Here is a 27,120-nt window from a genome sequence, read left to right as displayed (position 1 = left end):
GGAGTAAAATACCGTGCGCGCCAATTACTTCTCCAGTACACGAGACCGGTTACGGAAGACAATTCAGAATACATCGGTGTTCAAAGAAATTATTTTGACTACGAATACGAGGATCTGTGCAACGCCTCCGATCAGTTTTCCCGGCGCGAAGGATATAAAGCTCATCGGCCGTGGCCCTTCACTCTCATCCCCCTCAGCTGCAATCAGTCTCCGATCGACCCAGTGCGGATACCACTAACTGACCCCAGGAGGATCAAGTACACAAGGCCGACTACACCTGGACTTTAGGATTGGAGATCTAAATACATTTCGAAGACATCCAAGTAGTAAGTCTAATTTTCACAATCATATCTCTCTCTCTCTCTCTCTCTCTCAAAGACCTCTCCTTTTGAAAATTTGCACGAGGTTCCGCCCTTGGTAAAAGGAGTTAATTCTCTTGACCAGAAAAGGGAACCACGAATAAAACTTAAAAATTGTGAAAAAGTATGTAGTATATAGATTTATGTGACTGTCTTACTTTTCTTTTTTTTACAGAAACAAAAACTTAGGCTAATGATAAACTGTAATGAAATCAACTTGTTTCAAAAAAACGTATGATAATTAACGATGGCTTAAGAAACTTTATATAATTCTTTACTTAAATCGTTCTTGGAGTGTTTGCTTTTCTTGTGCCAAGAGAATGCTTACTTGAATTCTTGTTCATTTATTGCTCATTATGTGCTGAAGAAGATAGAATACTTTCAGTGCGAAAGTGTCCAACGTGAATACAGCCATAGTGAATTATGATATGTATCAACCATACTTTACTTTTAATATATTTTCGAGGTTGATGAGAATCATCTTCTTCATCGCTCTTGAAACGATTATATGAAATATGTAAATTTTTGTAAATCTTCTCGTAAACTCGTATTATTATTGCTACAATCAGAGATATTACTTATATTAGAAATATAATCTTGTGCTTCAACATTATGTTTCTCGTTGCTTTTTATATCAGACAGTGATTTTACACTTGATTCACTTATTTCGTTAGCAAAATCGTGAGGTAAAATATTAATTTCGTTAAATATATCATCGTTAAATATATACATTTGTAAAACTACTGTTACCACTATTTTCTGCTTCTATTGTATCAAATGCTATATTCGAATTGGTTGAATGTAATAATTTATAATAAGTCAATTCGCGTTTAATTATTTGATTCTTTCGCCTTTTTGATAAATATCGAAATTCCTTTGGCAAACAGTAAAATCTACATAAGAGACAACGACGGTAGATGAGAGTACTTGCGTGAAATGCGCCACCGTCAATGTGTTAACATATTTCATACATGCATAACACATTGTATATTTGTATTACACTGATAATATATGGAAAAATAAACCAACACCCACACATACACACACAAATTTCTCTTCTTATTCTTATTGTATGTACAGAGTATTCAAAATAAATGTTTACTAATTCAATTGACTATAATTTCTGAAATAAATAAAAAAATAAGATTTTTTTTTTTTATTTATTCATTGAATCATGACAAATTGTAATGAATTAGGTGTAGAACGAAATGTCGTTCAAATGGCTGAGTCACAAATTCGAGCTCTTTTTATAGCATTTTGCATGACACAAAGTCTCACATAAAGTAGTGGAAATTTGAGCTATTTCTGCACAAATGTTATCTTTCAGCTCATCAATTGTTACTGAATGATTCGCATACACTTTTCCTTTGAGATAGCCTCACAAAAAAAATCTGGAGATCTTGGAGACCAATCAAAACTGCCAGAACGAGAAATGAAACGATCTGGAAAGATTGTTTGTAATTGTATTTTTTAAATTTTGTTTTTCATTTTCAACAAGACGGTGCCACCACTTCCTCAGAAGTATTATCGGTGATTTCCTTAGTTGATAAATTTGTCCTCTTTTATGAGGTAATTTAAAAGGATCGAAGCAACGATCCGTTTTGTAAAGCTTCTTTTTTTCTTCCATTTTGCACTAAAAATGTAATTTTCTCACTTCTCTGCTGTCACTCAGCAGTGAAATTATTTACAACGCACACTTTATCTTCTTTCTAAAAAAAAGTTGATTACTACTTGTGCTAAATACACATAACCACGCTGTCAAAAGAACTTGTTTTCTTGAATCGTGCAATTATATTCTTCCCCATCGAGAAATCATCATTCTTCTTCATCCTGCATGTATATTTAGCTGTAAAATGGGAAACTGCTACCGTGTCTATAAAATGTATCTGCCTATTGGTCATCGTGCAACGTGACATGCGAAATTGCTACGTGAAAAACTTCCGCCGTGTAATATCCATATGCTCCCCATCCTCTGCTGAAATATTAATTTTTTTTATCGAGGGATAGTTCAGTCGGCAGCTACGTATTGCCGAGGAGAGAGCATTCTTCTAAGAACTATGGAATCCTTGCATGATCATTATTACGGTATCACAAAGAAGATGCTATCATTTGTCGGCCAGTGGCCTTATCAGAGAAGAAGAGCAAAGATATTTCGATTAACTTTGGTGACTGTGTACATGATTTCCATGATTATTCCACAGGTCACGATCTTCGTTAAATTCTTACTACCCGCTGTAGCTGCTTTAACATCTAATAACGACTAAATCATACAAAAAGATTGTTTAATTAAAACGTGATCTGCCAATTAACGCTTTCCATAATCTACTAATGACATTAATTTTTTAGATATGCAAATTCATTCATTGCGACGGAGATGTGCAATGTATTTTGAGCACCACACCGTCGTACTTATTTACAAACATGATTATGGTGAAGCTGTACACATGCCAATTTAAGAGCAATAACGTACGTTCTATTACAAATATTTGCATTATATATTAATCGAACCAAATAATTTCTATCATTTTTACAACTATTTTGTACAATAATTGTGGTTTTTATCTCACATCTAAAAGTCCGCAAAAGCTAGCTAATAACATTTAATATTTATCGAATATTTCTAGATCAAAGATCTCACTGATTATCTGCTTTACGATTGGAAACATCTGGAGACTTGGGAAAGCACAAAATCATGAAGTCGTATGGCGAAAACGGGAGACGGATTTCCTTGATGTATTCGTGTAAGAATAAAATTTTCTTTTTTTTTGTAATTATTATTACAGATAGACAATTGTGTATGCTTTGTTGCAGCGTATTGCATCATAACAACTATTCTGTTTGTATTCGCCACCCTTATGCCTCTTGTACTGGACGTCGTCTTACCACTTAACGAATCCCGCCCCATCTTGATGCCTCACGAAACATACTATTTCGTCGACAAGAGAGAATATTTCTTCTACATTTTTTTCCACACATTCGTGGGCATAGAAGTGGGTATAATCGGATTGCTCGTGCACGATTGCATGCTCCTAAGTTACATCGAGCACGTCTGCAGCATCTTCGCTGTGACTGGGTGAGGATGATTCACGTTTTAAAGAAAATTCTAGAATATAATAAATTCACAATTCTGTGTACAATTTGCTTTATACAATTTATAATTTGCAAGAAAGTTCAAGCAATTCGTTTATACCTTATATAATAGGAAATACTTGAAGAAACGAATTATTTAATTATATCGAAATAAATTGAATTATTTGAATGCTTGCAGATTTCGCCTAGAGAACATAGCACGCGATAAAAATGTCAACGCAATTAATAGTAATCTAGATTCCACGTACAATAAAAAAATAGCATCCTCCATGAGTGCGCACTGACGAGCTTTACAGTGAGTGTGTAATATCGTATTTACAAAAAAATGCATGTAAAATAACAAATATCTGAAAGAAAACTTTTAATAAGCGTTAATAATATCAGAATATTTATTTACCGTAGATTTGCGGAGCTTCTTGAGGAAACCTTCTCGTTGAGCTTCGCCATACAGCTAGGGATGGTCACCATAGGAATGAGCATTACTTTGCTACAAGTATGTATTTAATTGTCAGAAATGTTGCACTCAATTTGTAACATTCGCATCTCTTGAAAATCATATAAATGTTTCTACTTAACGATGGCGTGCAAGGAATGAAAATTTATCGCGTTTGAGATTGCGATGCAAATGGACGATATCATGCAAGCGGCGCGGTACATAGCATTCGTCATCAGCCAATTGATTAATATATTCTGCTTCAGTCTGCAAGGCCAAAAACTGATAGATCATAGCCTACAAATGTGCGATAAGATGTATGGCGACGATTTTAATTGCAAAATATATTGGATTATTGTGTAATAAGTAATTTCTGACTTTTTAAATAAATCCGTCTACTTCTTTTTCATCGGGCAAAGCGCGGTTTAATTAACATGTAAATTAAAATATTCGTTTCTCGAAGTTGTAATCAAGTCCCGCACGATTTTGTAAAGGCGTGCTACATAAAAAAATAATATCATTATTTAAAAATATAAAATTACTTATAAAACCCAATATAATTTAACGATCGATTTGCGATCGAAACGTAGCGATTCGATAATCATTGAAATGTGCAAATCACTGCAGAAATAAATGTTGCAGATATAACTGCTCCTGGTATGAAATACCTGTGAAATCGCAAAAGTTACTGCTGCTCATAATGAGAAGAAGCCTGCAACCGAACTTTCTGAGCGCCGGCAAAATCTATATTTTTTCTTTGAAGAACTTTACTACGGTAAAGAAAAATATTGCAATTTTATAATATAAAACTCTACAGTATTGTTTAAAAATTCTGCATTTTTATTTTAAAGGTCATACAGACGTCGGTGTCGTATTTTACCGTGTGCTTACGTCTTTCCAGTAATCAATGATCTATATTCAGATAGTATTTCTGTGCAACCATTATATATCGTGTGGCAATAGATTGCATTCGAAATAACGCATATATGTACCTTTAATTCTGATAACTTTATTCATCGTAAACACAAATTGTCTCATTAGCTGCACTATTAAAAATAAAATAAATATTATTGTTAAAATATTGTTCTCAAGTAGAAGTTTAAATTTCACTGTTCTAAAGTCAAATATATGTTTGCGGATAAAGAAACGAGCAGGAGCGAAAAATAAAAATGCGGGTAAGAAAAGTGACATTTACTTTAGGCGCTGTTGCGTTCTGTCTTAAGGTAAGTTATTTGTCTTGTGAGCTAACAAATCTTAGTAATGGACTAGGTTTTATTTGCATCTATAATATATAATACATAGTAGCGTCATTAGCGCGAATTAAAATTGTAAAAACATGCAAATTCGAATTGTTAACTAATGAATTTCAATTTCATATCAAGCAAAAATATTATCGCCATAGACAAATATTTAATATTGCGAAAGAGTGATATTACACCTGTAAGTGAATTTCCGATATTATTATCATTAAAAAGTTAAAATCGTCAAAGTTAAACTCGAATAAAAAAATAAATCTCAATTAAATTTGATAATTTGCTCGCATATATTAATCTCTTTCGTGCGATGCGAAAGTTGTGCCGCGAAAATATTTATAACTTTCTCGAGACTTCGCAGCAATTGAAATGAAAGAAACTCGTGTTGTAACATCAACGCACAGTACTCCGTGTACCACAGTTTAGATATCCCAGAGGAATTCTGGAGAACCACTGCTTTTTTTTGTTACAAAAGTTACAATAAGAGAAACGACTGGATTACACAAGTTTAACGATCTCCCGGATCTCACTCCGATAACTCGAGATTGTAAGTCAAGTCTGTCTTACGATTTAATGGGATATGTACGTGGATATATGCGCAAGAGAGTGTATGCACAAACTCGCGTAGCACGCAAGACGCAATGTTTCTCGATGCACGCAAACGCCTCGTATTTTCACCGCACATTTAGCGGTACATTTCGCTATCTAGATGCAAATATAAGAAATCTCATGTTTCTTGAAACTACGAGAGAAAATTTATTATTGCCATTTTAATAATAAAATGGAGAGATAAAATATTAGGAATTAAAGTAAAATATTCGTAAAGCTTTTAGACTTTTTAATTATTGCGTTGTAGGAAAATCAAACAATTGTTCCGGATTTTTACCGCTTAAATGTGCGCTAAGGACACGAAACACTGAAAGGAAATGGTTTCGCAACTTTGTTGGCTTCCTTCAAAGGTAAAAATCACATCTACCACTTTCGGATCTACACTTCGGCGCCTGTATAATGCCCTTTTCACATCATTTTTTCCGTTCCTCTATAATTATTGTAGTAATAGTATTGTCTGATTTCTCCGACTGCGCTCGTTTCTGTCATTATAACGCTTAGGCGATCGTGCGTCGTGGTAAAGCGACGTTAAAAAAAGATCAACGCGACTCGGATGCTATCGCATTGTTCTCGTCGATATTTTCGCGTCGCGAGGAAAGCCGGCGATTCCTTCATCGCATTTGTTTGCAGAGTTTACAGTATGTATATGTACCTATATACATATTTTCGTGATGCCTGTGTGTGACAACGTCCGTGTACGTACTAATTATTCATGATATATTATATATATTATCGCATGATATACAATATACGATATCTGTATGCGTATGTATATAGATATATATATGTATGTATGTATATATATATATATATATATATATAGATATATCTCTAATCTCTATATGTTGTATATTTATATATAACTCTGGGTACAAATAATGTTTACAAAAATATTAATTTAGGAAGGCAAACTTTCAATTATAAGTCCGTTAGTCTCGAAACACTCACGAATGCAACAATAACAGTGGCCGATTTTATCTACAATACCGAAATTAGAGGGAAAAACCGCCATTCGCCGCTTCTCTCGAATTCAAACACAAGCTTCCGCGCGCTAAATCCATATCTCGGAAAATAGCCGCCCGAAAATCTCAAGCTAATTATCTGATTCTCCAAACTCTTCGATGTCGTATCTTTTTTTTTGTCTTACGTATTTTTATTTTTTGTTCGATGATTCTTGACGCATCGCGAAACTCCATTTGCCAAATGTGCCTGACGACATCCATCTGAGTGAAGCTGGCTGTCGTCAGGAGCAGCAATAACAATAAGTTAATCGTTATATCGTACACTACTTACAAACTCGCGTATCCTAGCGAACTATCTTGCTAAATTTTTTGGTAAATCCGACGCCGGGAAGGGCCTTGATACGATCAGCGGTTACTTCTGGTACTCTGAATATTGATAACGCGGGGCTATCACATCGCATGGTCGACGTGATGTTAAATTGCAAAAGAGAATTGCTGATCAATGTTAGATGCCGACGGCTTGCCGATATACCGATAATAATTCTGATCATATGAAAGCTCTATTACACCACGTCGCAAACACTGACAGGGTGTGGTACTTATCCTAACTGCGTAATCGATAACATCGTCGCTAGACCCAAAAAGGAAGACTCTTGTGACGTTCTTTACTTCCTGCTCTGAACGTTTAACCCTCTCGCTTTTCGAATTACACATCGTCCCGAACGATAATATCGCGGTTGCGCGAAACTTTTTAATCGCATTCGTTGAACTCGAAGAGCGCTTTCGTGCGACGCGGGCACTCGCGTGGATTTAATTAGAAACCCGTTCGTTGTGTCGTAACATTTTGCGGAAATTTCGAAAAAAAATCAATAAATATCTTACATTCTCGAGTAGAATTAGAATAAAATTATTTATCAAATAACGTAAAAAATTTAAAAGACGCCAATTGTCGAAATCTTCGAGTGTGTTGCGCGTCGGATAAAAATATTGAAACAATAATAAACACTTACTATAATCGTAATGTGCGTTATAATTAATAATCAATCCAGAAAGAACTTAGGTCATAGTGAAAATTTGCAAAAATCTTTACGATCGACGCAGCCAGATCGGCGATCGGGTTAAACGCTGCCGAAATTCGGCGTCTATTCTAACGATTCCGCCTAGTGCTTTGGTGAAAGTTATCCTGGGCCTTGACACGCCGCGCGGTGTTCAAGTCCTGGACCATCGGCCTTCCTCACAATTTCTCCACGTAGTTGCCCGGGAAGGTGCCGAAGTAACCGGTCCTCTGGCTGGAGCCAACGTACCATCCATCATCGCACTTCTCCATCACGTACACCGTGTCGCCCTCCTTCAGCTCCAGCTCGTCGTCGTTCTGCGGCTTGTAATTGTACAGCGCTCGATATCTGTCGAGAAAATTGCATACGAGTTCCGCAACGCGTTTCAAAATTGATTGAAATAATAAATAAAATTTTGAGTAAATCGCGAACTTACGGGACTGGTTCCGAATGCGTTTCGATGTGCAGCGTTTCGCTGAGCTGCGATATGTGCAGCTTGCTCCCTCCCATGCGTGGCTGAAAGTTCAAGAGACCGTTGTTGTTACGCGTGCAACTTAAAACGCTTTCGCTTGATTAGAACCGCCTTTCGGCAAACAGCGGCTTCTGCCGCGAATTATAATGAGGTGTTACGACAGGATTCAATCATGCGGCTGGAGTAATTATGCCGTAATATGAGAGATCGTGCGATAGTTACCAGTGAATTATAATGGGGCTGGGTTGTGTTGATATTGACCGGGATGGACGGCACATAATGATGGGGTCCCATACTCATTTTTCCTCCGGACGAGCCGTTCGCTAAGAGACTGTGCGCCGCCGGAGACGCGACCGGTTTACTCTGAATCGGCGTCTCTGAAACAACAGAGCGGCTTCATTCGAACTTTGTCGACTCGACACTTGATCGATGGTACACTTTCGACATTCGATCGCACCCTAATAATTTAGTTTCTCGTTTAAGTTACCTGATCGATGTCCGGGTTCCGTAATGACTTCAACGTAAGAGATCGGGAAGATTCCTTTCCTGTTTCCTATGCGTCCTTCGTACCAATTTTCGTCGACTCTTCGCGTCAGAACCACCAATTCGCCTGTGAACGACAAAGCAAAAAAAATAATTTACATTTTCATTCCAACAAGTTAAAATTTTACTGAAATAAATGTAAAAAATTTGATTTTTGACGCAAGATTTTGCAAGACAAATTTGAAACATTCGATTTTTTCAAAAAAATTTAAAAAATTCAACTTTTAAGATAAGATTTCGTTGTAAAATAGAATTGAAACAATTGACGAGTTTAGAAAATGCAAATTTCAGCTCACCTTTCACCAAAGACAATTCAAGATTGGTCTGTGCGATGAAGTTGAATTTGGCCCGCGCCTGTCCTTCGTGAGCTTTCTTCGGTGTCGTTCGCATGGTGCCATCGTATGGTAGAATCTGTATCAAAGCAAAACATTCAAATTAGCAAAATTATGATGACGCATTTTACACAAGCATCCGACTTTCACTTCTTGCATCAATAATTTCAAAGTTAGACACCCGGGAGTGATTACCTCGACATAGTTGGAGGGAAACAGTCCGATCATCGCATTGTACTCTCCCTCGTACCAGTTCTTGTCCACCTGTCGTCGAACGAATATGATGTCGCCGCGTCGGAAAGTCAACTCCCGTGACGATTGCCCGACGAAATTGTAGAGCGCCCTTGCTACCAAACGCGGCTCCGGTGTTTGATCTTGGGATCGGCTGCGCTGGCTCAGATCGTCCACAAAGTCGTCGTAGCGATTCAGAGGTATAGGCGACTTCTGCGAGGGTCTGAAATTGCGCCGTAACTGTCGAAACGGAACGGTTTCACGGCAAACGCGAGATTGTCTTTCTGTTTGCTCGGAGCAAACGCCAACTCTTTCTATTATTGCGATGATTATCGAGTACTTGCGGTTTGAAGTGCACTTAGAAGAAATTGAAAATTGAAGACGGATTCTTTTTCGATATTTTCCACATTATCATTCTTCAAAATTTCTATATACTTCTTTTAAATTCTTTTTAAATTGTAAAATAAGAAACTGGCTACTAATTTACGGTCGAATGCCCGATGATTTCAATTGAGAGCTTGATAAAACTTGAATTTCGAAAGTCTCGAAATAACGACCGAGACTTTCTATTTTGCTATCGCGAAAAGCCCACGGCCGACTTTTGCTGTGAAAACATCAATGAACGATCTCTCGGTTGTTCTACCTGCGTGTTCACCTACGCTTTCATTGTGACGCCCGCGTAAAATAGCTCACGACGCACAAACGCGTTACGCAATGAATAGCAGGAAATGTTTACGGCGACACAACGAGCTGAAGATACACATGCCTTTCGCCACATGTTATTAACGTTACCCTCGAAAATATTATTTACTGTAAAAGTACTCAATCAAGTATCTTTTGTAGGTTAAAATTCAGAGGAATTTTTTGTTCTTTGCATAAAAATAACCGTCCAACCAAGTGTGTGTCGCTCTTTGATTCGAATTTTCCTTTTTCAAGAGACAGAAATTCTTTGCACTCACATAAAGTTGTCCGTGTGCCTGCGGGAGTCGATGTCGTGCAACTCCTGGAGGTATTTGCGCCGGCGTTCCTCCTGGTAGACGCGCCGCATGTTTTCCGCGCTTCGGCGCGCGAGCTCCTCCTCGCTCAGCGGCTCCTTCGCCTCTGTACGCACTGGCGAGCGATAGTGAATCGTCACCTCACCCTCCACATAACGCCTCGGCGATTCTGCAGCAAACAAAGCGCGGGTTTATCGCTATCGATCGATCGGCCCCGCGAAACGGAACAACCTTCGCTCGTTCCGCTCGTCAGAGTTTTCGATATTTTATCGGGACACGCTGTGCACAGGACTCCCGCGCATTTGCGCGTTTGCAGGCAATCCGGTCCGATGAAATCCCAACTCGCGGCCAGAAGCGCGGCGAGCTGTTAATTTCGGTTTCAATTATTCGATTGACCGTCCGTGCGTTTTATTGGGCGCGCAGCTTCGGGACACGTGCCATTTCATCGAATTAATCGTCCTCATCACACAAGCGTCTCGTTCAATGAGGTCATTATTAAAAATGATGGCATACATTTGACGTCGACTCGCGCGCGACGATTTGCTGACGTGATCAGCGCAATCCTTATTTTCTATTTTTAATCCGGAGAGAGCGGGAGTTTTCTAGATCACGCAATCACTATAATATCAAGCCGCTTAATGTACTTGTTCATTTTTTAGTCTCTCTTTCTTTAAAAAAAATCTACATTCACGCATAAATTGTAATTCGCAATATATTGTTGGTATTTTTAATGGGCTCAAAAATACCTCACACGACTTTTCGCGCAAGAAAAAGTATCGCGTAACCATTCTTCGGTTAATCGTAGTTCTCTCTTCGCGATCATTAATGTTATGTTATTGGATTGTGTAAATCTGCTTACTTTTTTTTCCTCGGACAAAGTAAAAATATTCGTTTGTCGAAGTGTAATCAAATTCCACTTGTATCACGATTTTTTCACGTTGCGTGCTGCGCGAAAAAATGCGAAATACTTATTACACAATACTTCGAACATAATAAAAATATCGTTCGAGATCAAATTCGCGGGCAGCGAGATTTCATATCTTGATACCGCGATAGATGTATTCATACACGCATCTGACGTTCGAGTACGACGGAGTTACTAGAGCATGCGAAGATCATATCCCGTCCTACAAATTTTATAGAGAAAGATTGAATCACGTGTACGAGACGAGCAGCTTAACCCACATCGAGTCCGTCACTTGTTTAGCTCATTCCGCCGGAACGTATGGCTTCTTCGCGAAGAGAAACGATACTCAAGCGGTCGTCGACCGGCGAAACGCAAAAAAAAAAAAAAACCTAGTCACGGTCTCTGAACGGTAATTTTACGCAATGCTTGATTACACTCGATCACGCGGTGCGGTTTAAATAAATCTCAAGTACAAATGCGCATTACACCGGTTTGCGAGATTACATAATTATATAATTGTGCTGAAATATGTGCGGATATCTCTCGGATGCTCACACAATGTTTTTGCCGTTGGAAAATCTTGTGCGTAGCTCAGCGCCGCGCTTGCGCGGACCATATTTATTTATTTATGCGAGAACACGAAACTCCAAGTTAACTAACGAGCATGCATCGATTCGCGTGACGCTTCTCTCGCGCCTCTTATCGCGCGTACGAAGACCGCGAAGCCTTATATTTTAGACGAGCTCGCGGAGCACGCACCTGCTCTCGTATACGCGCTGCGCGGGATAATGACAAGAGTTTATCGCGATGCAGCAGCGGCGTGCCGCATAAACAATGCGCTCGCGTGCGTCGGGCTGCAGCGAGACCGTACGACTGATAAGAACGGGATGCAGCTTGCGAGCGTTGGCGGTTAAAGCGCAGCCGCGACGATGTCGCCGACGCGAGATGCATTTAGGCGAAAGCCAGATGCGTCACGGAACAGCAGACTCGTTAATATGCAACGAACTTTCCGGACAAGTTGCGAAATGTGCATTTCCGCTGTTTACCGAATAGCCAAAAAATATCGAGAAATAAATTACGAAAAAGTATAAAATATACGGAATAACAAAAAAGAGGAAAGAAAGTATCGCGATAAATTATTAGACAGACAAATGCGATTGTTGATTTGCAAACCTTTTGATTAACCAATAGTCATTAATATTAATCAAGAAACCAATTTCAAAGTCAAATTGTTTTAAAATATTTATCAAGATTTATTATCAATAACTCTTGTTTATTGATTTCTAATCAAAGAGCTTTTTTCTTCTGATTATTTTGAAAAAAGAAAAGATTATCCACACGCGTCGAAAAATGAGAATCTTTTTCGAGCAGATTTAATAACATACTTTCATTCTCATCTTATTGTTGGTGAAACTGTTGGGTCTTCATTTTCATTTCATCAGACAGTATTCCACCCGACGGTATACATCAGTGTAACCCAATTTGTCAGCATGTAACGGAGAGCGCGCGAAGTGCGCTCATCATAAATGCCGAAACGAGAAACCGAATTTCAATCTCTCAGAACGCGCCGCGCCTTTCACTACTTTCATCGAACGAGATTCTCACGCGATCGATCCTCTCTCTTTCTCGCGCCTCCTCCGCCGAGTCTATTTCTTTTTTGTTTACGGTGTCTTATTATCTTTTATCTGATTCTCTCTTCGTATAATTCCGCTCCATTTTACCGTTCTGTATTCTTGACGCTTCCAGAGACTCTTTCGTGGGAAGCTGGTTTCTCGTCATTGTAACAATTTGTCATTCGCGAAAGTGTTACTTTTCAGATAAGAGCGCGATGTTTAATTTTTATCTTGCGCGAATTTGTAGTATCGATTAATTGACATTTCCGAGTGAGAAAAACGCACGCTAAGGTGTGTCGCGCTCAGTAAAATCAGTTTTCACCGGATAATCCGATCGTATGATGTTTTCGAAATTAGTAACATTCGGAAAAGAAACTTCGGTTCCAGAACATGAAATCTGCGCCACCCGCTTTTATCTATCTCTCTCTCCTTTCCACATCGACGCCAACAACAGCTACGCCGAGGCAATCCTAACGGAGTCGCGCGCGGCTATTTACGCGCGGCAGGAAGAGCATTATTTCAGGAAAATTATGTGCATGTTTACTGACTGTACGGAATCGGTCCGTAGACCGTAGACGGAAGCGCGCTTCCGGCGGCGTGCGGTCCGCCAATCGGATCGAACAAAGGGCTGGTGGCGCGGTCACGGCGGCCGGCGTCGATCCTGCGTCGCGGCGTCTCGATCAAGGCGGGATCCACCGATCGCGTATCGCTCGTGCAATTGTTGACGAGCTGCGGCGACTGGAGCTCGTCGACCAGAGCGAGGTCGCAGGATTTGCGCAGAGGCTCGTACGACGATTGCGTCCTTCGGTCGTCCCGTCCGCGGCGGGCATTTCGCACATTCCTGACGACGTTCTTGATCGCTCGCTCGTTTCCAGCGGCCAACATGTCTTCCACGAGGTCCTCGTGGCTGCGCAGGATCGCCACGTCGACGCTGTAATCGTTGAGGTGCCGCTTCTCGGCCGCTTCCATGCGCTCGCATTGCTCGTTCACCGCGCTGAGGTCCAAGGGAGGCGGTATTCTAGCCGCCTTGACCCCCGATCGCGGGGTCAAGCGTTCGGACGAGAACGGCGCGTCATGCGTCGTCGCCGATTGTCCGCGGCCGATCGAGCGTGTCGAGGTCCCCTCGCGTCGTTCTTCGCATCGTTGCCCGCGATGCGATCTCGCGACGTGGCGATCGAGCCGGCAATCATCCGACGATCCGAATGACTCGGGAACATTGACCGCGACTCGGGCGACGTAGAGCGGCTCGTCCAGGTTCTGCCTCGCGATCGCCAGGTTCGGCAGAGACCCGCGGACGTTTCGGTAGCCCCTGTCGTCGCCGACATCGGTCAAAACGGAATCTAATCTCGGAGTGAGAGTCTCATAGTCCGAGAATCGTTTCCGCTCGAGTCTCTCGTGATCGCCGGCCAAACTTCTGCGCTCTCGAGTTTGAAGATCGGCTCTTGCGGCGGCGCCGAAGATGTACTCCGGAAGCTTGCTCACACGACGCCACGCGCTGCGATTAATCTCGTCATCCGTCACGCCGCACTGACTCGACTTGTCGTGCATTCTCTTCGTCGCGTTGCGGAATCGGGCTTCCTCGATGACACGCGAGTCCTCCTTGCTCGCCTCGTCGACACGTCGTATCTCACTGCCGGGCAGGATGTTAACGAGGACCTTGACGTCCCTCCGCGCTGCGGCGTCGTTTCTACGTTCCGCGCGAGACGAAAGAACGTTGCTCTTGCCGACGAGTTCGGTCAACACGTCCTCCTCCTCCTCTTCCGGGCTACGCGTCGTCCGCCCGCGGGACTTCCGGTCGTTCACGCTGCTCACGGACGATTGATTGCTCTGGCTGGTGAGTGTTTCGGTGCTACCGAAGCCGATGTAGCGCCTCGGCGTCTCCTGATTGTTTTTACCGTGGCTCCTGGCGAACCCGTGGCTGTCCTGCCGAGCATTCCCTGGTGTGTCGGCGAAAAACAACCGTCGGAGATATCGATTGTGCTCGAAGATCTCGTGCAGCCGTTCTCGGCTGTCGCTGTAATGCTCTCTCTCGAGTCCCGCGGCGTAGCGCGTCGACGAGCGCGCGCTGGGACTCTCGGAAGGACGTCGCGCTTCTTGCAGACCGCTCCGATCTCGCAGGGACTCGTGGAAGCTGGGCTCGCAGCATTTGTCCGGATCGCCGTAGTAATAATCCTTGTAAAAGTATTCCCGCTCGAAGTCCGTCCGCGGCTTCCAGCTCCATCGCGAGTTCCTCGGCTCGAGGTAATCCGCGAGGTAGTCCATTTTCTGCGACGACGCGTCGCGATCATCGTTGCAGTGCATCGTGCACGTCCGTTGCATTTCCGGCATTGAAGCTCGATAAGCGTGTCTCTCGCCTCGCTTGTCGCGACGTATCACCGGCTTACTTCGGTGACGCAGTCTCTCCAAATCGTCGATGTCGTTCGCCAAGCTGATCCACTGAACACTGTGCTCTAAGTCCTCCACGCGGGGCAACATCACGGGGCAAGTTCTTGATTGATCCACTCTCTTCTTCATCGTGAAGTCTCACGCAATTTTGAAATGCTTCGCGAGAAATTCAGTTGAAAAATATTCGGATTTGTGCACGACACGTTTACCAAGCTCGATGAACGTCTTCCTATAATTTTTTAAACAAATTTGTGCTTTGTTATCCCGCAAAAATTACCGTCAAAACAAGAGATTTATCGCTTATCGGATTTCTCAGAGAATTTAAGGATTGTTCGAATTATATATATATATATATAATATATTTATCAAGTTCGATAAGTATTTTCCTATCATTTTTCTTGATTGAGTTTGTGCTTTGTTATCGCGCGAAAATATCGAAATAAAAGATTAATTGTCGGATTTCTCTCTGAGGAAACTTAAAGATTATTCGAATTTTCGCACCATGTGAAATTCGATGAGTGTCTTCCTGCAATTTTTCTTCGCTTATCACGGTTGAAACGAGAAGACGTTTATTAATCGTCGGATTTCCGAGGGATAAAATCGAGGACGATCTCACCGCGCCGGATATTGCTCAAAATCTAATTCTCGATTATGATCCTCGCGGAATTAATTGCGCGATAACACGCAAGCGGGAATGGAAAGCGCGATTCTCCGTTAAGCAAATGGACTTCTGGCTTCGCGAGGTATCGAAGAACTCGGTTTATTATTGTCGCCGGCGACTCTCGCGAGGGTTTATTTAAACGCGCCGATGTCACGTCCGACCTACCGCATCAGTTTGGGCATTAAAGAGCCGTGTCATTGTAACGGTGACTCGAACGCGAGCGAATGCGCGGCACGAAGTTGCAACGTCGGCTATCGAGGCTGAAACGATCGCGTCACGTTCCGTGTCACGTTTCTCGCTGTGCTAATACGTATTTTCGCGTCCGCGAAATATTGCGTACAACATCGATACGCAGAGTGGCCTACACAATTGCAAGCGTCTCTCAAATCATTATCTTGAAGAAAAAAAATTCAAACGAAAATAATTGCAACAAAAATGATAACATTGGTCAGTCTTGCGGACAAATTGCGTTACTTCAGATGACTTAATGGCATTGATTCATTAACCGACTTCATAATTAATGAAGATGAACGTGAGCGCTCGTGCAACTTTCACGCAGTCGTGGCGCTATGGAAAAAAATGTCGCGAAGAATGCGCCATTCAAGGAAAACGCGCGCTGGAAAAAAGAATACTCATCGGGAGAAGGTTCTCCTCATTAACAAGGTCCCCTCAGAAGAGTCTTAAGTATCTTAATGAAGTGTGTTTGTTTGTTGTAACGATGAGCGAGATCTTTCCCTGAGAAAGGTGCTACTTGCACTCTCATGGCTATTCTATTCAAATGAGGCGAGTTTCCTGCGCAATGTGGATCAACGTGTTCACGAGGAAGGCGCTATCGCGTCGCTTTTTTTTTTTTCATTTCAAGAACGAAAGTTTCATTAAGAGCGACTTATTTTCATTTCACTGTCCCGTTTAACTATTTTCTCCAAATTTTAGAATCGCTCTGATTACACCGTTAATTCTATCAGATGCGGATGAAAAGTCGAATATGTACAAATGATTAAATTCGTAGTATCGCGTCACTTTTTTTCTTCAAGAAGGAAAATTTCATTAAGAATTATTTATTTCCATTTTACTGCTCTACTCAACTGCAAATTTTTTAATCATTTCTATTAAATAAATAATTTTATCAGACGCGGATAAAAAACTGAATATCAGATAATATCGCAGGTAAAAAGAATGAAAATTTCATTGCGAGTAATTTATTTTTATTTCATCGTTCCGTTTAATTATTTTTTGAAAATTTTTATTGTATACTTAATTTTATCAGACGAGAAGTTGAATATCAGATAATTAAATCAGAAGATGGTATTGCATCATCTTTTTCATTTGAAGAAGAACAAAAGTTTCATTGAAAGCGATTAATTTTCATTTCATTGCTCCGTTCAACTATTTTCTGTCAACTATAAAATTACTTTCATCGTACAAATAATTTTATCAAACACGCGACATTTTAATTTAATTTAATTTATGATAAGTCTTGTTATATGATTAATTTTATGAGACGTGACTGTTTTTAATTTAAAATAAGCTATTTGCATTTCAATTTCTCGGCAGCTTATTCAAGCGCAGGTAAACGTGTCGTTTGCAAAGTCCAAAGTGTATCGTAAACTCACGTTAAAAAAGTCCAGCAATATCAGACGCGTTAACCTTGCACGAAACACAGACGTACGATCGGCTCGCACGGAATTCGCAGAGTTTGATATAATCGCGCAAGTCAAACAATACTCGCACCTTCGCGAACTCGCGGTTAAATCACCGTAAGATTATCGCCACTGATAACTCCGTAAGATAGCCGCGATGAATTTATCGAGCGCGCGTCTTCGAGGAGAATCTACGTCGTTAAGAGAGTCGCGGCGCGAAATTCCAATCCTGAACGCGCTTCGTCGGGATATCCGGTCATCACTCGTCACCTCGCACTCGCGATCTAACGGCGCACCTTTTTAACACCTGTCATTAGGAGCTGCGTCGCGCAATGCACGCGAAACGCGTCTGAGGAGGCGCCGCGACGTTGGCACCGGTTATCGCGGCTCCCTACTCTTTGAAGAACGGTTCACCAAGCACAGACCCCCAAGAACGTTCTCGGACAACGTGCTCTCGCGTGAATCAAATAGTTCTGAAAACGGGATTCATTCGTCAGAATTAATCGTTAAATCGTCCAATTAAAAGAAATGCGAAAGTGTTACATTATTCGTAAAAAGACGTGAGAAAATGTGGTCTCGCAAAGACGCGCTTACGAGATGTTTGCTGAAACATCGACGCTATTTCCGAAAAGATAAAAATACGGTCGTCGTACTGAAAAGCGCTCAAGGCCGCGCACAAAACCGCCTTGTTGTACGTCACACCTTATATATAACTTCGCGATATGAAAACAACACAGACTTCATTGTTGTTTCGCTAATCACTCTTCGCGACATCGCAAAGATCTTGTCTCCACACTTGCTTTACTTCGCTTACAGAGTTTCGCGGATTTGGAGAAATGTTGGCGGAGAATTACGGATTCTGCCACCTGGCATCACTGATATCGCCGACAAAACTGCCGAGAAGCGGAAAAAAATACGCGTCCATCAATCATCGTGAGATAAGATAAGCAGCGATTGACAACGTGCATTATTTGCGCTTCGCTGCGAAGTTTTGCGCGCAGCGAATATTTCGAATCGCGCATTCGTCGACAAAGCCAAGGCTAATCTCACCGCCAAAGACACCGCGAGCCGGTCACGCGAGATCATAACAAGGCACGTTAATACGCTATTACGCAACGAAAAGAATTATCGCACGCAGCGTCGGAAAATTTGTCGCACGATATCAACCGAAGTACGCGAACATCGCGACTGCTTCGTTGCGCCGCGGTCATCGTCGAAAATAATCGTGACTGCTACTTATCCAATTTTAGCGGCGCGTAATAGCGCATAAGTATGTACGGGCTAAAGTTAAACGATATGATCGAGATAATTAGCGTCAAATTAAAAATCCTCCGGCTTTCCCGGCTTTCGAGTTACATTTTTTAATACGCTACGATTAAATTTCTCTCAATAAAAATCGAATTTCACAAGAAGAAAAATTATTTTAACATCCTTCCTAAAATAATTAAACAGTGCTTGACGTCAAATAAGTCTTCGATCGCATACCTTCGCGTTGCCATCGTACAAACTATGCTCCAAAGCGCGCTCGCGTGTAAATTGAACATCCGCCGATTCACTGTTACTTTTCCGTTAGACAATTAGCATGCACGACCGGTGTTCTAGCGGACGCCCTTGACATCGTGAACCGATAAAATGATTTAGGATCATCGCTATCTCTCGCATCTTGATGGGCGCAATTATTCCGACGAAACTGATTTCCGAACTAGGAAATTTACGAGCGCGATAACACGTCGATTATACGAATTGATCGGCAGGATAGAATCGATCGGCCCTGTAATACACCGCTAAATGTCACGCAGTCTTTCTTTCGTCGGCGTCAAATGTTGCCATCGCTTTTACTGTGGTTTCGTCATTTACTCTTCGTTTCCGTTTTTATAAAATAATTCTGTTAAAATCATTTTTATATTATGTATTTTATATTATATATTTTTGTATTAAATGCATTTTTAATACATAATTAATTAATGGGTTTTAAATATCCTGAACGTAAAATATGCTAAAAATATTTTACAAGCAAAGTTTAATATCGCATTCTATATTTCTGTAAAATATTCTATATTTCTGTAAAATAAAAAATCCGACAAATTCTTTTCGTTGTCCGTTATTTAATCATCGTATTGATCGATATTTTAAATAAATGTAAAAACTTAAAATACTTTCTAATAAAGCAAACTCAAATTTCATGGATTTTTCCGCAAAGTAAAAAATAATTTGACAAGTCTACTTGGCAGCATGCCGTGATACATTCAACTTTAACATTTCTCGTGCTGCTCTCGCACATTCACAAGAAAGCAAACCTCGCGCACGATGCGATTAACATCAAATTTCTAATCGTGACTGCACGGCGAGTGATTCGCCTGTATCGCGGTAGTGATTTCGCTATTTCGCGAAAGTGTATATTATTTTCGGCGCGTCTCGCATCGTCTGCTCGCACGCAACGAGCGCGACTTATGACGTGCGTGGAATAATGAAGATGAGCGCATCGTACGAACATCGCATGCTTCCCGAGCGCGATTATTGCGCTCATGCTCGATCGCTCGTGCAAACGATTGCGCAATCGCTCTCGGACGAGTATGCCTCGTTCATGCATTCCGAGTCTCATGCACCATTATGCATCTCCACGACGCGTGTCTGACAAGTGTCCACGTCAAACTTTAACAACGTCGAATTAATTAATCTTGAATTTGTTGTATTTTACAAAATATACGTTAAAAACAAAAATTTGTTACGTAACTTTAAGTTTACTTACGTAGTTTTGCGAAGTTAGAAGTTGAAACTGTTTAAACTTTAGAAAATTTTCTGTTTTGTTACAGTTGTTTGTTTGTTAGCGATGTAATATTCGACGAAATAAAATTAGTTGATTCTGGATAAGATTGTTCCCGATTGGTTAATACATTTGGAGATGTTTATAGAGACCAATGCCAGATATTACGAAACACACGGTAGCAATTGAACTGCGCCACGCAAAGAGGCATATGTATGTACACACACAAACGCGAATGTGAAAAACAACATGAGAAAGAGAGTAAGACGTAATATGTAGTATACGTAATGAGCTTGTAATCGGCATTACCTTGACGATCGTCCCTGCAGTGCTGGGATTTTGGCGGCGGCGGGGGTGCATTCGAGTATTCTATGAGCGGAGAAAAAAATTAAAATAATAATTAGCCGTTCTACAGCTAGAAAAATAAACTCTCTGGATTCGACAAGAGATTGGTCACCGTACATCGATCGACTCGACACGCGCTCTCCTCTCAAACATCTAACGATATTGGTGATACAACAATTATGGATTAGCTTAAACTCTACCTTAATCGGAAAATTAGAAATCTACTTTGAAATAAAAGATAAAATGAGAGGAATTTTTGCTGAGGAATTTTCTTTCTTCTCGCTCTCGGAATTTAGAGAGACCCGATCCGGCCCAGGTGCTCTAAGAGCTGACGGGATTTCAGACCTTCGAAGGTGACGGTCGGTCGTGCCGTGTAGACGGGTAGAGTCGGCCACCAGGTCCTGTGCTTTCGCGCAGCGACTGGCGAGACGGGCGGCGGGGGCGGCGGTTGATACCGGAACCTCGGTCTGTGCTTGTCGGGATCGAAGGGCTGTCCGGCGAAGATCGAAGACTGCGAGGACGGCTTGAGGATCGAGGCGGGCGTTCTCGGGCGCGTCGGTGAGGACGACGTGGCGCGTGGTCGTTCCGGTTTCTTTCTGCTTCCGGGAAACGAGGAATCACCCTTCTTCGCGGCGGAGCCGCGGTGGATCTCGAGATCGGCCGGCGAGGACAAGGAGCGCATGTTGTCCCGACGACTCGGATACCGATGGGCCACCCATTTTCCGGCCAGGTAGGGCGCGATGTCGCGGAGCTCCCGCACATCCGGCGCCGAGGTGAACATCTCGCCCATCAGTGACGTACGCCTGCCTCCGGCGGCGTCCGGAGATTCGAATCTCTTCCGCATCCGGTGGACCGGCTTGCTCGCCTCGAGTTCCTTCGTCTCCGCGCGTCTCACCACGTGATTGGTGATAGTGCTGGTGGCCTGCGGCTCCTTCAGCTCGACGGTCTTGCTGATGACGTCGATGCGCGGCATCGACAGATTCTCCCGGCGCAGCGGCACTCGCGGGATCGGCGGCGACTCGCCTCTTCGCGGCCCCCGCGCTCGTCCTCTTCCCTCGAATCTTCCGCGCAGCCACGCCACGTCGGCGTGCTCGCGCGCCTTCAGGATTTCGCCGCCTTCCTCCCTCTCGCCGCTCACCCGCTTCAGCAGACTCCGCGCCAGCTCGGGATCGCTGCGGAAGCGCTTCGGCGCGAGTCTCACGCGGCGCGGTAGATCCTCGGCGCTCTCGAATCTCGCGCGCAGCCGGCGCACCGTGCCGTTCCGCGCCAATCTCAGGTACGCGCGCCAGTACCTCTCGGGGTCCGGCGACAAACTGCGCGGTCGGCCGCCGCTGTCCACGCTGCAGGACGAGTTCGATCGCGTGGTCGCGCGACACGGACTGACGCTGGGCGGCCGCGTGTCGCGTTCACGCTCTTGTGAACAAGAGCGGAACGGCTGCGACCGTTCCCGCTGCCGCTGTCGCGTGCCCGTCGCTTCCGACAGCCTCGTCGGGCTGTCGCTCTCCTTCCGTCGATCACCGATCGTTTTTCCCCCCGGTGACGTCGAGCGCGACCGATCGAGCCTTCCGGCGAACATGCCGTACCTCGCCGACTCGCTCTCGCCAAACAGCTCCTTCAGGTCTGCAAAACTCTGCGACGACGACAGCTTCTTCCGGCGGAACGTCGGTGTCGTCTGCTGCTGCTGCTGCTGCTCCCCGCGTTTCTCAAAGAACTCAATCTTCCGTGATACGTCTTCCGCCTCGAGCCCGCCGCCCCGCTGAATCACCGTCCTCACCGAAGTTTCCGAGCTCTCTGTCATGCTGTCCGGAGTGGCGACACCTTCCGGCACCGCCATCGCCAGCAAAGGCGGTTTCTTCGACCACTCCTCGAGGACGGTTTCTACGCGCTGCTTGTCTCTCGGGCTCTCGTTACTGGACGTTAACACCAGCAGAAAGTCACTCTTGTCTTTGGACTTGGTCGAGTCATCGATATACGACGCTTCGAGGGAATAACAAGTCCTCGGAGATGTGCTGGCCACGCTAAGCGTGTCCGACGCGTAGACTGGTTTCGCCGGGATCTTCGTGGACGACGCTGCACTCCTCGCCGGCATCTTCGCGGTCGCGAGGGCGGCGGCGATGCTGCCGCGCGTCTCCCGGGGCGCCAAAGGCGAGGACTGTCTTCTGTGCGTTATCTTGTCCAACACTTCCCTGCCGAGGGTCAACGACAGTCTCTTCTTCTCCAGCTCCGACATCGGCGGCGACACCGATTTCTCCGACTCCGATCTTTCCACGCTCTTCAGGCGACCGATGGAATCGCTCTTCTTCATGACTCCCTCGATCTGCGTCGCGCTCGACTCGTTCGTCGCGATCATCGAGTGGCAGCGCACATGGAGGCTCTTGGAATCGTCCTGGAGACGTCCTCTCGAGTCATCTTCAGGCGGGACCACAATTTCGTAGCTCGCCAGCATTTCATCTTTAATTATCTCACTGTCTTCCTTCACAGATCGCTGATCCTCGTTGCTTCCGCGAGATGCTTCGATAACTTCGCCGCTCGACCGCGGAGTCGATCTCTGAGGACCGTCGCTACCGTAGATTTCGTTCAGCTGCTTCTTCAGGCTGGTCACCTGTTCGATGGACAGGCTGCTCCAGAATTTCTTGCTACCGCCGAGGCTCCTCTGCAACGACGGATGATAATCGGCGGACCGATCGGCGTCCCAATCGGCGTTAGCTTTTTTCTGCATCGTCGTCGCAACGTTGACGACCGAGCTGCCACGCCAGAGAGGCTTGTAAGTGTCTTTCTGCAAAGAGATGCTTGGTTTCTTGCGAGTTTCGCTCTCTTCGCTTTGAAGTCTCCTGAAATACTGCAGGATGTCCTCCACGGAGCGTTCCTTGCAGCGCAGCCCGCAGTCGCCGTGCCAGCGGAATTTATCGACATCCTTTGCGCTGAAGAGGAAATCCTTGTCGCGCTGGACATTTCTCAATTTTCCGTACAACATTTTCAACTCCTGCTCCGCCTTTTCCTTCGATCTCACCTGCCTCCAGCGATCGTAGTCGATGATCTCTTCGTTCTTCAGCCTCGGTCGCAGATCGCCGGACGAGAACGTGCGCTCCAGCTGGTCCATCCTGCTGAGGCTCGCGTAAAAGTCGCGCAGATCCTTATATCGCTTCGACTTCCGCCTGTGATGCAGCAGTTCGAGAATATACTGCTGATAATCCTCGCGATCGATCGACGATAAAGAGCCCGTGCTCTTCGTCAACGATAGATTCGATCCCAACTTTGTAGCATCTTCCGCTTCGCCGGCGCTTCTCGCTCTCGCTTTCTTCGGGGCGTCCGTGTCGTCCCGGTCGACGACGCGGGTCTGCCGACGCAATCTCGCCGGCGAAGGCGACGACGATCTCGGGGAGGACTCTCTCGATTCCGGCAGCGTCTTCAACGGCGGCTCGCTCAGACTGCGTTCCTTCGCGTGCTCGCGAGACAGTTCCGGGCTGCGAGCGCGCAGCGTGGTGGACGATCCGAACTCGTCGATGCCCAGCAGACTGTCGAACTTGCCGATCTTCCGCAGAGCAGATCGACCGGGCCAGCAAACGCCGTACGGGCTGGAGCTGCGCGACGAGGCGACGCTCTCGCGCTCCCAGCTCTTGAACTTGGAGTTCGAGACCGGTCGTTTGTGCGCTAGATAAACGCTCAACGATTTCAGCGACGGCTCCGACCGGAAGCTCTCGCGCGCAACATCCTGAAACATCTTGGCGCGCTCGCCGACGAGCGAGCGTTTCGCGCTCGTGTGGGGTTGCGCGGACGATGGACGGTCACGCAGAAAGAGATTTTGGAAAAAGCTGTCTGTGCGCGTCGCTTCCTGATGCCGTTTGATCTCCTCGACGGTCAGAGGAGCGATTCGATCCTTCGGCGAGTCCTGCCCGACACTCGAGACCTTTTTTTCCACCCTCCTCAGCAGCTTGATCTCTCGCTTCTCCGCTATTTCCCGCCAGCCGCTCAAGGACCCGCTCGCGTCTGCTTCGTCGCCGCTTTTGTCCTTCCGCGTTTTCCTTCTCGCGTCTGTCTTCTCTCTGCCGCCGACGCGAATCGTTTCCGGTCTCCTCGTCGGCGTTCTGACGATCGTCTGCGGTTTCTCGCGAGGTCGCTTTCGCTTGTTCACTTCGCCATTCATCTCGGAACAGGACGAAGACACCGAGCGCGGGGATTCCTTGCTGACGACCAGTTTTTCCGACGGCTTCGCGACGATCTTCGTTTTTTTCTGTTCGGAAGGAGTCGTTTGAGAGGCGATCTGCGGCGACGCGCTCTTCGTGCAAGTCTTCAGCTGTGTACTTGACGATTTTCTCACAGCGGGCTGCTCAGAACGCGTTTTTCGCAACAATTCCTGTCCTTTGGATAAAGGAACTTTGAGAGATTTATCCACCGGACGCTTCTGTCTGCTGGCAGTCACCGAACTCTTCGGCGTCCCCGACGGAATTACTTTCGTCTGCGCGTCTCTCACTTCCTTTTCTTTCTGCTTTTGCAGAGCTTTTCTAACCTCCAGCGGCGAGGAAAGATCCGCCGGTGATCTACTTAGCCTTCTGCAGGATTGCTCCTGTTCCTTTTTCGTCAATCGAGGTTTCTCCTTTTTTAATAAAAATTCCGATCTCGTCGAAATTTGGCTCCTTTCTGCAGATCGCTGTCCTTCCTTGGTGACGGGAACTTGTCTCGATGGCACTTTTACCAGCGGAAGTTTCTCGATCCTCGCCGAAGAAGACGCGGATGAGCAAAGCGTGTGGGTTTTCGCGCCGCTGAGGAAGTTGGGCTTCTTGCTCGCTTCGAATTGCGTCTGCGAGAGGCACGGGTCCGACTTTCTCTTGCCGAAAGTGTTGGAGAACAGGCTGGACGCCCGGGCGGTCTTCGGGGTGACCGGACTGCTGGAAGAGGTGCGCGTGATCGCGCTGTGAAACTGCTCGCGACTTCGCCGATGCCGCTCAAGGTTGCTGCAAAACCTTTCCCGCAGCGATCGGATGCTCGATGACGCACCGTCGGCGTGCGCGAAGCACTGTTCGTGCCTGGGTTTCGACGAGGCGGTGTGCGAGCTATCGATCAGCCGCGTGTAACTTCGCGAGTACAGCTTCAGAGTTCGGCTGTGGCGCGAAGACTTTCTTCGGGGCGGCGAGGGCGGCCGCGGCGCCGACATAGTCTGCGTGACGGCTCTTCCGGGCGAGCCCTGAGCGGCTCTCATAACCGTGGGCGATCTCGTATCGACCGACGACCGCGCCGTCTTCGAGGAAATCGTCGAGGCGCTTCTCCGATGCACGCGGATCCTCGTCAACGTCGGCGAGATCGGAAAATACTCGATCTCCGAGTCGTCTGTGGAAACAAAGTTTCGAGGATTTGGTCGTTTCGCTGCTGTTGCGGACAACTGTGAACCCTTTTTTTTTTGCGTGTTTCTATACCCTGCCACCGTCTAGAAAAAGTTGTCAAAAAGTTGTCTCGCTCAAAAAAGGCTAAGCTGGTGGCCGCGCCGTGCTTCCGCCGGCGCGACTGCGTGCCGTTGCAAAGTTTTCGCGGGCTCCGTCGTCGTGATGTTACTGTGGCGGCTTGCCGATGTGCTTGCTTAGAAGGGATTTGCAATAAGAGCTTAACGCGGAAGAACCGGCTCGCGCACCAATATCGATAGACTACGTCGAGAGGGAGAGCTGTGCCAGATTTAAATTCAAGGTGGAAAACTCGCCCGAGGCTCGGATTGCACCAACGCTCCGCTGGTTAACTAGCAGTAATTATCGATTACCTGTCTCCGGCTTGGATCATAGCCCCGGCTAAAAGGAAAGTTTAGGCTGACGGAGGTCGATATGTGACAGCGAGCGTCGCTGACTGATTAATTAATCGATACGTCGAGAAGCGCTCGTAAGTTTATCGTCGAGAAGCGCCACAATGCCCGTTATCGGGCGCATTCGTTATCTCGCGCCGACCCCCCTCAGCCTAATTAATCGCGATTAATTAACCGACGTTGATGCAACCCGCTCAACCCGGAAGAATACACGTGGGCGGAAGTTCGTACATGTCAAGCTGTGCGTGTCAGACGGCGCGCTACTCACACGTTCATGCCTCGCGCTTTTCGACAGCAAGCGCCGCGAATTCAAAATCGCCGAAGAGGAGTCGTCTCGACTCTCGTCGACGCGTCTAATCTGGCGAAACATCGAGGATGTTGTAAGAAAATAATTACAATTCAATAAATACTAAATTCTTCCGATAGGAACAAAGCATCGTGAAATCATTTATTTCATCACTCGAAGTTTCGGAACGCATGCGTGAATGATAAAACACACAATAATAATTAATAAAACACACACATGGCAAGCGACTTCAAAACATACACCCGCATGCGAGAGTAAACTTGGGTTACACGGCCGATGTTGATCAGCGTGCTGATTAAGTCGAAAGGGTAGCATAATAAAATGAATAAAGAGTAAAAAATTAAAAAAACGCATAGCTCAAGGATTGTAGATTGACTCA

The 27,120-nt window shown here is 44.8% G+C and overlaps 2 protein-coding genes and 1 pseudogene across 31 annotated transcripts in view; 1 reads left to right on the top strand and 2 right to left on the bottom strand.

Annotated features, from left to right (window-relative positions):
* Positions 1 to 2,865: 2,865 nt before the first annotated feature.
* LOC105672075 (odorant receptor Or2-like) lies at positions 2,866 to 4,865 on the top strand (annotated as a pseudogene).
* The window catches only part of CAP (Cbl-associated protein), a 77,111-nt gene continuing 54,692 nt past the window's right edge, over positions 4,702 to 27,120 (bottom strand). For 26 of the 30 annotated variants that reach the window (XM_067353046.1, XM_012366641.2, XM_067353545.1 and 23 more), the window contains 8 exons: positions 20,614 to 20,673; positions 10,299 to 10,503; positions 9,304 to 9,562; positions 9,073 to 9,187; positions 8,721 to 8,843; positions 8,456 to 8,610; positions 8,198 to 8,277; positions 4,702 to 8,109 (listed from right to left, as the gene is read on the bottom strand). In XM_067353046.1, coding sequence (XP_067209147.1) covers positions 7,941 to 8,109; positions 8,198 to 8,277; positions 8,456 to 8,610; positions 8,721 to 8,843; positions 9,073 to 9,187; positions 9,304 to 9,562; positions 10,299 to 10,503; positions 20,614 to 20,673 — 1,166 coding nt within the window. In that variant the 3' untranslated portion in view covers positions 4,702 to 7,940. Of the gene's footprint in view, positions 8,110 to 8,197; positions 8,278 to 8,455; positions 8,611 to 8,720; positions 8,844 to 9,072; positions 9,188 to 9,303; positions 9,563 to 10,298; positions 10,504 to 13,402; positions 15,469 to 17,513; positions 17,950 to 20,613; positions 20,674 to 27,120 lie in introns of those variants that run through there. The other 4 variants (XM_012366634.2, XM_067353785.1, XM_067352832.1 and 1 more) reach the window with 4 other exon arrangements.
* LOC136999516 (serine/arginine repetitive matrix protein 2-like) lies at positions 20,680 to 27,113 on the bottom strand. Its single transcript, XM_067353873.1, has one exon. It carries the CDS (start codon positions 25,844 to 25,846, stop codon positions 20,942 to 20,944), a length of 4,905 nt encoding a protein of 1,634 aa, XP_067209974.1. The 5' UTR covers positions 25,847 to 27,113; the 3' UTR covers positions 20,680 to 20,941.

Source organism: Linepithema humile, chromosome 1, assembly GCF_040581485.1.
Source record: "Linepithema humile isolate Giens D197 chromosome 1, Lhum_UNIL_v1.0, whole genome shotgun sequence".
Lineage (NCBI taxonomy): Eukaryota > Metazoa > Arthropoda > Insecta > Hymenoptera > Formicidae > Linepithema > Linepithema humile.
The sequence above is the reverse complement of the archived record's forward strand: the minus strand, read 5'-3'. Positions and strand labels throughout refer to the sequence as shown.